The following is a 14,949-nucleotide window of genomic DNA, read 5'->3' as shown; positions in this document are numbered from 1 at the left end:
GGTTAAGATTGGAGTGTGAATGTTTCGTTTGGCATAATCCTTAGGCTAACTCTCTGTCTATGTTTTCACTTTCTGGCTGGGTGTCTGGCCTTTGCAATCTTAAACACATGTAGTTCTGACCGCAATGAAAGATATAGAGCAAGCTGATCTGATAAAGGAATGGCCATGTAGCAGGGTGCTTATGATACAGGAATGGGGGCTCGGTTCCTTGTCTCCCCCCAGGATTATTAGAGATTGTATTTTGTGTCAACATATCCCTGGTTGCATCGGATGTCATTGTCACTAGACTTCCTTCCCTTAGTTCTGTAATATAAGCATTTTGCTTCTACCATTTTGTGCATGTTGGTATCTTCTTATGCTACTGTAATTATCACTGATAGAATGAATTTCTGTATCTCAGGTCAGTGCTTATTTCTATGAAGGTCAGCGTCTAGTTTTTCCTTCTATTTTAATATTCTGTGGTGGAATAAAATTTATACAACAAAACAAAAACAAAACACAACCTTGCTTGGTAAATACCACGCCAAACCTCAATCTTCTAAAATTTCTAAACTCTTGTGTGGAATCTGGTAGAAAGGCATTAATGATGTGATCAAGAACTGTTACATCGTTATACAGACAACAATTCAAAATTGTATAAAGCTATGCTTTGAGTGTGGAGACAGGTGAAGGGGAGCTAAGGGAGGGTGCGTGTCAGCACAGCACACACATGCACACCTGCTAAAGAGATAGACACCATGTGTTTCCAGGCATCATTTAGCTGTCAACCATCTGTCAGGAGGAAAATAGTTAAATATAGACAACCAACTATGGGAATATTAGGAAATTTAGCATGTTATAAATCTAAACCAAAGTTATGACATCATTGCTGCCTTACATGAGAGTATTTTTATATATGTACTGGGTTTCAACATAATTTTCAATAAAAATAGGCTTTCTTAAACCCTTGTATTTTGCTTAGCATTAATTTTTGATGACTACTAATAAATGTATAACTCATGTATTTGATTATTTAATATTACAGAGTCAAGGTAATCTGTAGAAAGGACAGTACATGCTAAACAAGAACAAAATTTTACCATTAATGATGTCTTCAATTCTACCTTATAAACTTCTTATATTTAGTTACATTTCAAATTGTAGAAACCGGGTTCTCTAGGTGATATCTTCGTATGGTGGATGTGTCGACAACCCGAGCACCTCCCTTGAGATGCGTAATCAAGAGATGTATGGCACTAGTGTGCTGGATGCCTCTTCCCAAAGTCCACTCAAAGGAAACTAATTGCAGGGAATGAAGAAGACAAATGGAATTCTTTTGAGAATGTCATCCCAATTTAAATTTCATTTTATCTTCCTTCTCTGAGGCACATTGGATTTCCGTGAGTTTTGTGCATAGGTTGAAGGAGAGATGGTGATTCTAAGAGACTGGATGGACTTCGCTCATCTTCTTCATCATTGACTAGCCTGGGAAACAGACAGGTCCTATTAGTTTGTCTTGAATATCTGTCCAAGGATTCTGTGGCACAAATTTTGTAAGGAAGACAGGGGCCTCGGAGTCCCTTTAAAATAGAGCTCCTAAGAAGGCGGTTTGTCACAGGGACTTGGGGTTGTCAGATGAGCCTATTCCAGAGTTCAGGTGCCAAGGTACTGAAAGTTACAGTGCATCTTATGCTTTGTAAACAGACAGTACAGACAACAGCAAACAGTCACATATGACTCAGTTTTCTATAAGTAAAGCGAAGTACATCCTATGAAAACCGTTTCCTGGACAAGAGGAAGCATAGCTTCCCTGGTTCTGGAGACATGGTCTTGTTTCTTCCCCTAAGCCCGCAATGTTGACTCACTGCCTCCCATCACACAGATGCGCTCAAGGCAGGAAAAAGCAAGTCTTCTCCATCACAGGGCGCTTCATTCTCCTTTGAAAACTGTGGTCGATTGGATGGTAACAGAGAAACTGGTCAACGGTGTTTACAGAACACATCATCTCGTTAAGATAATGTTAGTAATTTATTGCAATTATTCTTATAAATGATCCGCATGCTGTAGAGAGAACTTCCAGCTCTGAATCTGAATGAATCTTACCCACCTGACCTGTTGTTTCACCACGGTGGATTCCGGGGGTGTGGGTGTCAACCTTCTCTTCATTCATACAACCATCTAACCTTCCCCTTCTCCTGCTCTGTCTGTCATGATTTGTGCTGGGTTCTCACTGACCTCCAAGAGGATCTGAGACTTCCAGATGCCAAAGGGACTCTGTCTGCCTCAAATATTTTTACAGCATAAAAGCATAGTGGTCCTTACCTGGGAAGCATAGGTGTCTGAATCTATTACCCATAACTGGTTTACAGACCATGTTGGTTTGCTCATCAGTGGTCTCATTTGTATACAGAAGTGCAGTAACCTACCACACAGGGTGAGGACTAGCTGTGGAAGTATAATAGCAGTAAAATCTGGGTCTACAAGGGCTCTCCATAAAGCACACACCACAGCCATCACACCAATGTCCTCCTTGCACTGCATTCCTTGGGAAATTGTAAACTCGTCTTCCCTGATTCTTTGCCTCCAAGCTTTTGTCAAGATACCTTCCTCCCATCCAATTTCACTTTCATGTTTGATAGATGATAGTTTTATCCTAAGTGATTAATATCAGAATAATCTCAGATATTATCTCTCACTTGAGTGTAGATGGTTAGGGTGCAAATTTGCTGTTATACTCTGTCTGCAGAATAACACTGGAAAGAAAGGGTAGATTAAATACCCAAATGTGAACTGTGCATAGTGAAAACATTCGGAAGCCTGACTCTGTCTTCTGTTTGCTTTCCTTACCATTTAGTTCAGTTAATTGTATTTGGTAGTTTAATCACTTTAGCTGCTTTTAATTTTCTTCTCATTTTTCAAACGTCCATTGCTTTGCTTACTCACCCACATGTGTGTTTAAACCCTTGATTATGTACATTCATGCACGCATGCACGCATGCACGCTTGTGTGTGTGTGTGTGTGTGTAATACAATGGTAGAACAACTTTGCAGCCTATGTCAGAAGATATGATATCTACTAGAGTTCAACTAGAGTTCTTGCCTATTAAAAACTGTGTGTGTTAAATGGGAAACAATTCAGACTGTTGACTGCTGTCCAGTTTATATTAAGATGTTCAATGTGTTTCCTATAAGTGTGGTTTTCTCTGTTACCTATGTGAATGTCTCAGATAAGTTTTACTTATATTTGTTTTATATGAAAATTTACATATCTAGTTTTTGAAATACATCCCTAGTAAATGTCTTCATAGGATGGGGGTGGGGGGTTGGGGAGCCATCTGCTAAGGCTGTTAAGACTTGGTTTATAGTAAAAGTTTTGAGATCTTTGAAGAAGGGACCAAGTATGGCTGTTTGTGTTTGTCTGGGGAGTTTTTGTGTTGCCAGTGGTAACTAAGAGAATTATTTTAAACATCAACGTCACCCTTTTAATAACAATGGTCTCCCCAAATGTAGTGTGGCACAGCTTTAAACTTTATTAAGTCTGCCTTGTCTCCCCCTTCCTCTCCCTGAGTAAATGGAAGAAAAGTTTCCAGGCTCCATGCTGTGAGTTTGATTGATGTCCAGAACATCTGAAGGACTTTTGTGTCCTGCCTGCTCTCCATGAGTTCATAATGTGTGAATACGTAAAGAAGGTCAGCCCTTATCACACGGAATCGGGGGCTGAAAGCAGATCGGCACTGACAGTCGGATCCTGTAAATCAGGGCACAAATCATGGCCCGCACGGCCCAGACAAGTGGTGGGATCTTCCCTCCTTCTTTTTACCCCCTTCCCACTTGGGGGGGACCTTGGCAGAGCAGTGGAAGCCCGGCGAAGACGTGCTCAGAATAATGTGTCACTCCTGCGAGGGAGGAAGGGATTGTGTATTTGTCATGATGTGACGGTCTTTCACTGAACAGCTGAAGGCAGCTCTGGGTTGTTAGTGTCTAGTGGTGTGGAATGCTGCAAATTAGGACAGGGCAGGGAGGCGGGAGGCCTGAGAAACAGCCGAAGTTGTGGCTCCAAAAGTCAGGGGAAACATTTTTGTACCCCGAGTTGCTTTCTACTCTCCTCTCATGTGAGAATATCAATCGTTCCTCTTTAAATGTGAGCTAAGTGTTTATTTAAAAATCACAGCAATGTCACGGGTTATCAGCACGGTCCTGCAGGCAACACATGTACGAGCTTAAAAAAATATTGTACTCCAAAACTCCATGGAATCATATGGATCAAACCACGCTCTAGCTTCTGAGAGGAAGATGGAGGTTTATATCCTCCTAGTGGGCCTGGTCACTGGAACTGATCCTCAAGTAAATCACATCGCAAGCATCATTAGTAGAAATGTCCAGACAATAATTACAGTGCCACAGACCTTGGAGTTCTTTCTAAGAATAATGAAAGATTTTGTTATATTCTTATAGGTATGGACGGCAATATTATTCTTATTCTTTCCAAGTCTTTAGTGGTTTGCTTCAAAATATAAGCTAAGTGAAGCGATACTTGCTTTCTGTTTTTGCAATAGAAAAACGAAGAGCAAGCCTCACAGATGTCTGTGGGCATGGAAACACTCTTTTCCAAACATATAGAATGAAATCAAAGCTTCTATTTAGGATACGAGACCCTTCCTGGCTTCTAATTTTGTTTCCAGCCTCCTAGTTACCGCTTCCCCACCCCAGATCTTTGGATCTTTGGCTGTACTCCATTTCTCATATCTCCTTCAAACATGACTCCTAACATTTATCCATAAATGTATGTGATGTGCTGTTTTCTCTGTACAGGGGTTCTTCACACCGGAAACTTCTTTAAAGTTATAGGTTTATTTTGTTTTTAAATTTTACCTTATTTGTGTGTGTGTGTGTGTGTGTGTGTGTGTGTGTGTGTGTACATTCGTTCATTTAAGTATTCTTATGTGTGAGTGTGGTCGTGCATGCATGTGTGTCCGCCCATGTAGAGATCAATGACAGGTGTCTCCCTCTATTCCTGTCTGTCATTGAAGTTTAGATTTCAGCTGTGTCTGTCTCCCCTTTCCGCAGCTTGGAGTTCCAGATGCTAGCATGTCAGGCTGGGCATCAGAACTCGGGTCCTCACACTTATGCACTGCTTACAGGCACTCCACAGACATCACAGTCCCTGGAGACCTTAGTTGTTATAAAGCCTCTCTCATGCGAATACATCGATCCTCAGGCCCCACTAATCTCTACTGGGTAGTGGTCATCTGTGTCTTCCCCTCCCACTATAGGATAAGGCAAGTTCTCTCCTGAAGGCAGATATTACTTTGTTTTAATTCTCATAGCATAATTACTAATGCAGGCTTACCTCCCCTAACACACACACACACACACACACACACACACACACACACACACACACACACACGAGTGCCCAGCAAAATCTGAGCTATCACTTTATACCATAAATGTAAAAACCAAGGCAATAGAATTTCCAGATGAAAATGAATCACAAATTAAAGTTGGGAAAAGGGTAATCTGAGTTTTGAAATACTCTTCTGCTTCAAATCTATGAATATGTAATGTGTCCAGCCAAAATAAATGCATTCAAAGAGATCCCTTTCCAGGTATAGTAATAATTATTTCAAAACCTTTTGTTCAAAGGATGTCATTACTTGTCACAGGAATGGTGTGGCCAGTGCAACTATGTGTCCTGTGCTATTCAAGGAGGGGAGTGAAGGTTCTCATGTCAGCAGGCAGGAGAATGATTATCAAGAGCTGTCAGCTCCTCTCTGATGTCTGCCTGCACTCACAATGGGCCCCAGAATGCACTAATTCACTTGTTCCCCGAGCGTCACAGTCATCCCAGCTGAGCTGCCAGTTCGCCATGGCTGAGTGTGTAAGCAGTTTCTCTGTGTGGTGCAGGTGACAGTCACATTCTGGTTCTGCAAGGGTGTCAGATGCTTGCAGCTTCCCAGTCTGCACCAGAAGGCGTCTGCAGAGGTATATATATTGACATACCCTCATGTTGGCAATGCTGTTCACATGTTTCCCCTTGATCTTCCCTGAGGTGCCCAGTGTCAAAATGAGACCTTAAAAAAAAAAAAACACCTTCCCCTCTGCAGCGTTTATCAAAACATCAGTGTGCGTTTTGACTGCAGAGTAAAGTCTCTTATGCTCAGTCGAAGCTGAAGAAGACCTAAGACGTAAGCCATGACTGTTCTCTTTTCTATTTCTTATAGATAAGGACCTTAAAAAAAATCAGCCCTGACAGCTTCCTAAGAAAGTGCGTAAGGAAGTCATTAACTGCATGCTGCCCTGTGGCTGTCAGCACCACCATTAGGGAAGAGGGTGAACCAGGGTTTAGCCATGAAGAGACTGGTGTAGAAAAGGTTTAATTAGAGTGGACATTGGAAACTAAAATGTGAACTCTGAGGAAGTGATATACATTAGGGAGAACAGGTTAAAGTATATAAAGGTTATATAAAATATCTGGAAGTTTTGCTGAGCCTTATTTCTTAAGATGTCTGGGTATTTCATTAGGCTTCTCTTTGAGTCCAGTAATCTAGGACCTGACTGTGTATTTTATAAAACACCCTTATTGTTGACATACAACATATAAAAGTGAAGTCAATTGGCTGAGGCAGTGTGAGGTGATTTTTTTTGATATTTCATAGCAAAATCCATATCACCAAATCTTGATTAAATAGAAACTTCACCTTTTAAATCTAATAATTTCTCCCCACATGGTTGGGAATGGAGGGTATTTGACATCCCAGAATTCTAATGTCTGTATTCTATTCACCCATCCAGTCAATTGCTCAAAAGCCTTTAATATATAGGCCGAGCTTTGTAACCTGCATTCAGAGTCCTTCACACTCTGGTTCCACTCAGTCTGGTTTTGTCTCCAACCACTTTGAATAGGAGCTGCCTGTTCCCAGAAGGCTTGTCCCCACGCTGCTTCACAAATGAAATATTATTCTTGACTTGAGCCTGCTCATTTGATCTCTCCCTCTCCCGCTCCTCTACTGCTACACACAATCCATTCGCCCATCAGGGTCCAGTTCACACTGATCTTCAGCCCACCCTATACCATGGTCCCCTCTGAATTGTCTACGAATGTCAGTGGGGGAAGGGGGGTGTCTTAAAGATGCTTCACTTTCCCCCCTTAGTTTGTTATCATAGATCGTGTTTTCCTGGGGTGTGGAGGGCTTTGTTAGCGTACCTACTCTGGCTAGTATTTGGTTCAAAAGTCGGGAATAGCTGCCTGTATAAGCAGGTTTTCACTCCAAAGTGGGATTCTGGGGAAGTGAGGGAGAGAACTGTTTATGCTCTCAAGAAGTCCTCTTTGCCCTTTTGGGGGCATGTGACAGTGGAGCTGTCCCACATTTCAGCCATTCAGTCATTGCCCAAAGCTTAGGCTGAACTCCAAACTGGCGGAGGACCCACAAGGCAATGTGGCTCTGAGCCCAGCAGAGGTTTGAACGCATTCCATGTTTGATTTTTTTCCCTCTGCTTTCTCCCTGTTTCCTGATAGCCTTCATTAATTTGCCTGTTTATATTACATACCTGTGCTACACTGCGGTTATTTTCATCCCCTATTGCCCTCTAGTACCCCTTTCCTTTTCCCATAATCCCCACCTTCCCACCTTGCCCTCCAGTAGCCATGTAATCAGAGAAAATGACACCCCTCGTCGCCCCTCATCCAGCAAATCATCAGTTCTCAGGAAGGGATGGGAAGATGGCAGAATTTTTGTTCTAGAATCTTTTTTCATTAAATATCAAACAAATGTATCGTGGTGATATATTGAACCAACTGGATGAAATGAAGTGCATCTGGTCTCATAGATCTTTCATATGCGAGGAGGCTGGAGGATGATGTCGGCTGCCTTCATCACTCCTCATCTTCTTCCTTTAGTAGGGGTTCATTCTCACTGAACTGGAAGTCTGACAGCTTGGTTGAACAGAGAAGACCAGGGATCTGGTCTGTTTGCCCTGTCTCTGCCTTCAGTGCTGGACTGCAGGTAGTACTGTGAGTTGGGGAGACTGGAACTCTGGTCTTGTTACTTACACAGCAGTCACTCTTACCCACTGAGCCGTCTCCCAGCTCTTCTTAAACTACTTGACCCGGTAAAGTGGTGAAGTACTTTATACTCTGCTGTACCTACCTAAAATAACCCTGTTGTCTCCTTAGGCACTAACAGTTAATTTATGCTTGGTAATCTCAGAATAAAGGAAAACAAGAGGCTCATTTTTTTTCCCTAATAACCTCTCTGTGGGAGGAGTTTATTCAGTCTCCTGAGAAAGTGAATATTTATAAAAGTATAAGTCTGCAGTGAAAATGAAATAGTTAAAGATTTTATTTTTTTATGACTTGGTAATATTAAAAATACTTTTTTTTTCTGTACAGGTAATGAAACTGTAATCATTTAGAAAGAAAAAAATGGCAACCAAGTAGCTGGCCAGGAGTGTGCTGTCTTGCAGCATTGTCTGGTATATTTTTTTCGGTGTAGGACTCCAGTCCGTCAGTGGGTTACAGCAAGTCATTTGCTCTGTTATTTAAATGTTGATGCAGTGTGAGAATGCCCAGGGAAAGTGTCACTTTGATGTGTTTAACTATTTATGTGATTTCATCCAAGTTCTCATATTTTTCCCCCAAAGTGACAATTTCTAGGAAAAAAAAAAGTCTGGCGGGAGAAGTAAACTGTTTTCTCACAACAGAACGCTGGTATGGTCTCTCACTGCAGACCGGGGACTTGGGTGCTGCTGACACAGGGTGGGGCCTCTTGTGCAGTGGCTCTGTGTGGGCGTCTAGGTCAAACTCCTTTCTTTAGAAAACAATCGGGGAGGGGTCCTTTCCGCCTTTGTTGTCCTCTCCAGGAGGTGATGCTGAAAGGCTGTGGTGACAAAACCAGTGTGTAATAGCCTTGTCTCTGGGTCTCCTCTCAGGCTCGCTGGCCAGCTTTCAGGGAAATCCTAGCTTCTGTAGAGGAGGCCAGGCAAGAAGTTGCAGGCAGAGCAGGCTGGTCACAGCGGCTGCTCTCCTGCAGTGGGCTGGCTCCCAGAACTAGAGGAGCAGCTTCTCAGTTCCTTGGTCATTCTTCTGCATTTACACAGGAGGGTAAGATCATCGGTGGCACACACCACAGTGCTGGCTGACAGGGGCTGAGTTCATGTGTGACTTGGGGGCTTTTATCACACTGAGGCGCAGAAGTTCAATGGCTAAAAACTTCCCACCCCCATCTCCATCCTCCAACTGCTCTGGGATTTTTCTGCTCTCTCTCTCTCTCTGGGATAACTCTCTAGGTAATTTATTAGGAGAATTGTAAAGTGATTTAAACTTTCTCATTTCTTTTCTAGCAAGAGCTAATTTCAGTCGAGTTTGAAAGTTTTGGTAATGACTTTAGTTTTCATCAAACTTAAAGTCTGTATGTAAAGAAGTTAAGACCATAACCAAGTTCATAAACTTTGTTTTGACCAGTAAAATTTGAATCCTATTAGAATCTGTAGGTTGCTTGGTTAACTTGGTAGGCCAGGGTAATTTTTGTGTGGCTATCTTAAGCAAATGTCTGACTTTACAATTTCAGCAGTTAAGAGTTTGGGAATGTGTGAAATATTTTTCTGAATTTAAAAGCAGTGGTTTGATGTATAAAAATTCAACCAGAACTATTCTTACACCAAGGTGACTAAAATATGGTAATTTTAAAAATGTTTTAATTGTTTAGATAAAAGAATAATGATTTCAATAATAATTTCCTAAGGTAGAAGGGAGGCAACTTAATGAATACTAGATATTTCTTGTGGTAATGAGTGAAATGATAGATTTATGATGTTGTAAATCAGGAAATACTGGCTTTGTAAAATTAAACCTAAAAGATAAAGTAACTACGAAAAAGACTGAGATGCATTTGTAATTCAACTTTACTAGTGACTAGACTGCTTTTTGTAGGACGGATTTGGCTATGTTGTTTATGATTAATGTTTCTCATATTGATTATCTTGTATCTTTAATAGGCATGTACAGGATTACTACTTTTAAAATCTCCAAGTTTTCATGTGTGTTAAAATATTTTATGACTTGGCTTTAAGGAAAAATGCTCTGAAATGAAGCGATTGGATGATATAAGTCAAAAGAGTCATTTGCTATAAAGATATGTTAGTTATATATCTAAGTTTAATCTAGTTGGTTAGCTCTTTCTCCAAAAGCTGTTATAATCTGCTATCTCCTAGAAGAGAACATAAAATTTAAAGGAAGCATGCTGCTTAGGACACTTTTGGAGACCTCTGAGCGTGGTGTCTGGGAGACAGAATTCTTATTTCTCTATTAAAACAAGGATTATTGACAGCCTAAAGCTAATTTTTAATTTTCTTTTAATATTTTTTCCTCTAATTATAAATCCCTGAATGTGGTACCAAAATTATGCCAATAAAGGCAGAGACCATGTAATACACACGGAGTCTATGAACTAATGTTCAGAATATAACTTCTGTATAAACAGTTTTCTCATGGGGAGATGGAATCGCAGAGAAAGCCCTTCTTGCCATCCCAGTCAAACCACCTTCCCAATCCAGGGTTCTTCTCATCTGCAAATGTGTGCATGTGTCTCTGACAGTGTCTCCGTGCGTGCGTGTTTCACAACTATGCACATTCGAATGTGTATAAGCATGTGTCTGTGGACATGTGTGGTTGTGCTTCTCTTCATTTAGCATTAGCTCAGTACATGAGGACCCTGTGTCTAGCATGCCTGGTTTTCAGTCTTAGCTCTGCCACAGTCTAGGTATGCCTACTCAAATAGCTAACTCTGATAGCTCAATTTTTCTGTACTATAAAGTGGAGGTGATAGTTATATTTTCCACAAATATTTGATTTAATTAATGAATGCACATGTATAATGATTTAGAATAATGTGTAATAGTGCCAGAAGTTTGACAGTCACCAAGTTCATCATCGGTATTTAGTTCTTGCAAGAATCAGAAGTTAAGAGGTTGGAAATGTGTAACGGCTAAACTCTGAAGGGTCTTGGTTATGGGTTACATGCCAAATCCTGACTGGCATTTCCAGATTAATCATCAATGAACATTAGCCTCTTAGATGGAATTTCTGTTAATAGCATAGTATAAAATAAGTCTGACTGACTAATGGTTTTGTTTTGATGAATACAGATTGTGATGAGGGCTATGAATTTAACCACTGGGCAGCTACCAAATGTTGACCGCCAAGTTTCAGTAGTTATTGACAGCTTACCTGCCTTACAGTAATTCCGCAGTAGTTTGATATTAAAGGCATTCTCTTAGGCAAACTGATGTGAGCACAGACCAGTGAAGTGGTCCTGGCTGTGAAGCCAGCAACAGAATGAACTGTGCAGAGATCTGAAATCCTTACTTAAACAGTGATTTACAAATGATAGCGAGTGGTGGTTGAGGAGCATGAATAAGGAAAAGTCGTGTACAGTCTTGCTGTTCTACTCACAGTGCTACTGATTATGTGACTCAGAGTAACCAAACGGAGAGCTCTTTCTTACTTGGGACAATGGTGTGGGGGTGGCCTGTATGTAGGGCAACTGGCAGCTTAAATCTTTCCAACACCTAAATCTTACCTCAAACATTTCCCTAGAGCAGACACAGGCTTAGGACATGCGAAGCAAGAGTAGGTCTTGGTGAAGATTTTGAACACTGTAGCTCTCCCATTGGGACACTGGGCCTGTCTCAGAAGTAAAGTTCTGAAAGGTCCTTTAATGTGGTATTTCCTTCCTAACAGTGAGAATATGACCGTTAATGGGAAACATCTATAGTGTTTATTAATTCTTCAAGCAGATTTAGAATGTCAAACAGATTTAGAGTTGGACACACACACACACACACACACACACACACACACACACACACACACACACCTTGACCTCTGTTGTCAAAACATGCTAGAGAACTATCATGTAAGGCATAATGCAATGTATAAACAGTATTACAATACAGTGTTGGTCCCTGCCTCTCTAAAAGTTACACCGAAGGGACTTCAGTGATGTTAGAAGCGTGTTATGTTCACTGACCTAAAAACTAACCATGGACTGTTGATCGTCTTCACTCAGGGAGGGGAAAAATAGCCCCATCTCTGACAAGGACAGGACTCACACTCTTACTTTAGCCAGGAAGAATTTTCATTCAGAGCCCTGGTTAACGGATATAAAAGAATCCTGACAGTTTCTGCCTATGTAACCACAGCATGGTTGTGTGTCAGTGAAATTAGGCTAAAAAATGGATATTTACATCTTATTGAAGAGACTTATAGAAAAAAAATAGAGGCAAGATAGGAAGTAGGAATTGCTTTTTTTTTCCCTAAATGCAAAATATTCCCAAACCCAATGAGCAAAAATAGATCTTGGTCTCCAGGGTCCCTATAACTTTATATAACCCAGATTTTGCATCCTGTCTCTTCACTGTCAGGCAATATTATACAGTTTTTCTAGCGTGAAATATTTATATCTGACCTGGTTGACACTGGGGTATAGTCCGAAAATCTTTTATGAAACATTTAAGCAAAACTGGGGGGGGGGGAATTGAAAGCCTAATGGTGGGGAGGCTCGAAGATAGCCGTGCACGTGTGGTGTCAAAGTATGGTGTAATACTGGGGAGCACCTAGTTTGGGTAATATTTTTAAGTGAAAAATGATCCTCGTTACCATATGGCAAAATATAGTGCAAAATCCGAACTGTTAGACCGACACAGCTGTCGGATGCATGCTTGTGTTTAGTATTCTGTACTGGAGCGGTTGGGCGGGGTCTCCAGAGATTAATCTTAGGCTATTAATCGGCAGTAACTGCAAGCTGTGGTGAGGATCAGAGATGGAAGTAACATGATCTGTGTGGTAACTTACCTGACAGGAAAGGGACCGACCTAGAGTTCACAACTTAAACTCTACGGAGTAGATCGCTTAACGTCTACCTACTGTAGACTCAATGGACTCCGTTCCATCGTTTCAGGAGAAGCTACAGGATTTAAAAGGTCCTGATAATCACACATTCCTTATATGTGTATGCATGTCTGGCACACATGATCTTAAATTTTTAATCAAAACAATGTGAAGGCCTTTGGGAGACTAGTAGTATTAGGAAAGTCAGAGTATCCTCCCATTATTTCCTGCCCTCTCTAAGTCAGGGAACGCGAAGGGACATTTAAAGATTTTATTTGCTGAGAATCCTTAGGACTGAGTCTTTGGAGACAACTTTCCCCTAATTTCTTAAATAAGTATTTATTTTAAACATTCACACAAGAACTTGAACAAATCTTCAATAAATCACAGTGATAATAGTTAGCTATATAAAGATTGTCTCAAGTTTCTTAAGTTGGTCTGAATTTCTTCCTCTGAAGTCCAGGCAAATTCTTAATCATCTGTTGTTTGCATCCCTAAGTAGTGACTTTGCAACCTTAGTAGGTATTTCCCTTTGAAAAATTCATATTAACATAGAATGATTTCCCGATTCTGTGCTAAGCATAGCTCTGTTTATGTTTTAAACTCCTCCATCAGTCTATATTAACTCTGAAAAAGAGGTGTGGTTCAGGAAGAACTAATTTTATGCAGATACTATCTTCAGTCCCATTCTTAACTCTTCATATAACACTATTGGGCTGAAGAGATGGTTTACTAAGTCCAGAGCTTGCTGAATGAGCATGAGGTTCTAAACAGGTTACGACCCCGGAACCCGTGTAAAAAGCTGACCATATTGGCAAAGTGACCACAGCAGAGGGAAAGAAGGGAGAGGTAGGTCATGGGGCTTGCTGGCCAACCAGCCTAGTCTACTGAGATCCAGGACAGTGAGACACGTGTCTCAAAAGACAGAGCAGATGGTCACTATGGGAAACACCTGAGATTGACACGTGTAAGTACACACCAGTACATGCGTCTGTACCCACATGCCCACTTACACACACACACACACACACACTCTCTCTCTCTCTCTCTCTCTCTCTCTCTCCCTCTCCCCCACCCCATTGTTTGTGTTGATGGTTTGGTTATAGAGAACAGACATTGTAGTAGAGAGGGGAAGTTGAAATTTAGACAAGGCAAAGAACTAAGTGGAGCTCACAGGTCTACAGGGAGACCAGGGGCCCATACATCGTCTCATACTCTACAGCCATTTTCGCTGGCATTGGACATGTAGACTTACTTTGCCTACCTCTTCCCCACATACTGAAAACCCAAACCCCCTTGCTCCCTGAGGCATTTCTGATATACCATTTCCATAACCTGGAACTGCTCTTGCTTAAATGCCGTCAAATTAAACATTTCCTTAATAGTTTAAATTAAATGAGTCCCTTGATATCATCCCTCACAGTCGGGTCTCATTTTCTTTTATAGTACATATGATTTATCATTACATATGCTACTCCCTTGGTGGAAGCTTACATCTCAGAGGAAAAGCTGTGTCCTGTGTGTGTTCATAGGTGTCTGCTGAGTGCATAGCGTCTGCATGGTGTGTAGAGGTATCTGTCCTATTGAGCATTCTTCTTTCTCATGTAGCCTACATTGTTGAGAGACACTGGTATTGTAAGCCTATTTGTTTATTTGCTTATTTATATATTTATTATTTGTGACTTGGGTCTGCAGATCTGCAGAGTTAACTGATAAACGTTTCATTGTATCTTATTCTAAACCTCTGGACAGAGAATGTGTTGAGCTATTGACATTAAAATTGTCAAAGGAACCCAACTCACAAGTTTACTCAGCCAGTACCAAGATGGGCTGGCATCACTGGCACTGTGGGCAGACGCAGTTGTGAGGAAGGCATCCCTTTTAAGTTAGAATCAGAGACATTTAGGGCATAGAATGTAGCTCGCTCAGTGGGAGATCTCATGCCCAGCAGCTCTAGGGCTTAGGTCTATCTCCAGCATGACAAAAGACAATGTTTTCTGTAAGTGCTGTTGGCACTTATAACACTGTGACTATCCCCAGAACCCCCTGGCTTATGGTAAATTGCTGTTACCTAGTAAATA

The 14,949-nt window shown here is 41.1% G+C and overlaps 1 protein-coding gene across 6 annotated transcripts in view; it reads left to right on the top strand.

Annotated features, from left to right (window-relative positions):
- Positions 1–14,949, top strand: part of Bmpr1b (bone morphogenetic protein receptor type 1B) — a 332,846-nt gene that overhangs the window by 229,739 nt on the left and 88,158 nt on the right. The window contains exon 1 of one of the 6 annotated variants that reach the window (XM_087625070.1): positions 8,973–9,082. Coding sequence is in view for 1 of the 2 variants with exons in the window: in XM_087625057.1 (XP_087481183.1) it covers positions 9,135–9,267 (133 nt within the window). In the remaining variant the exon portion in view is untranslated. 6 annotated transcript variants of the gene reach the window in all.

This window comes from Rattus norvegicus, chromosome 2 (genome assembly GCF_021556685.1).
Source record: "Rattus norvegicus strain SHRSP/BbbUtx chromosome 2, alternate assembly SHRSP_T2T, whole genome shotgun sequence".
NCBI classification, from domain to species: domain Eukaryota; kingdom Metazoa; phylum Chordata; class Mammalia; order Rodentia; family Muridae; genus Rattus; species Rattus norvegicus.
This window is presented reverse-complemented; position numbering and strand designations above follow the sequence as displayed.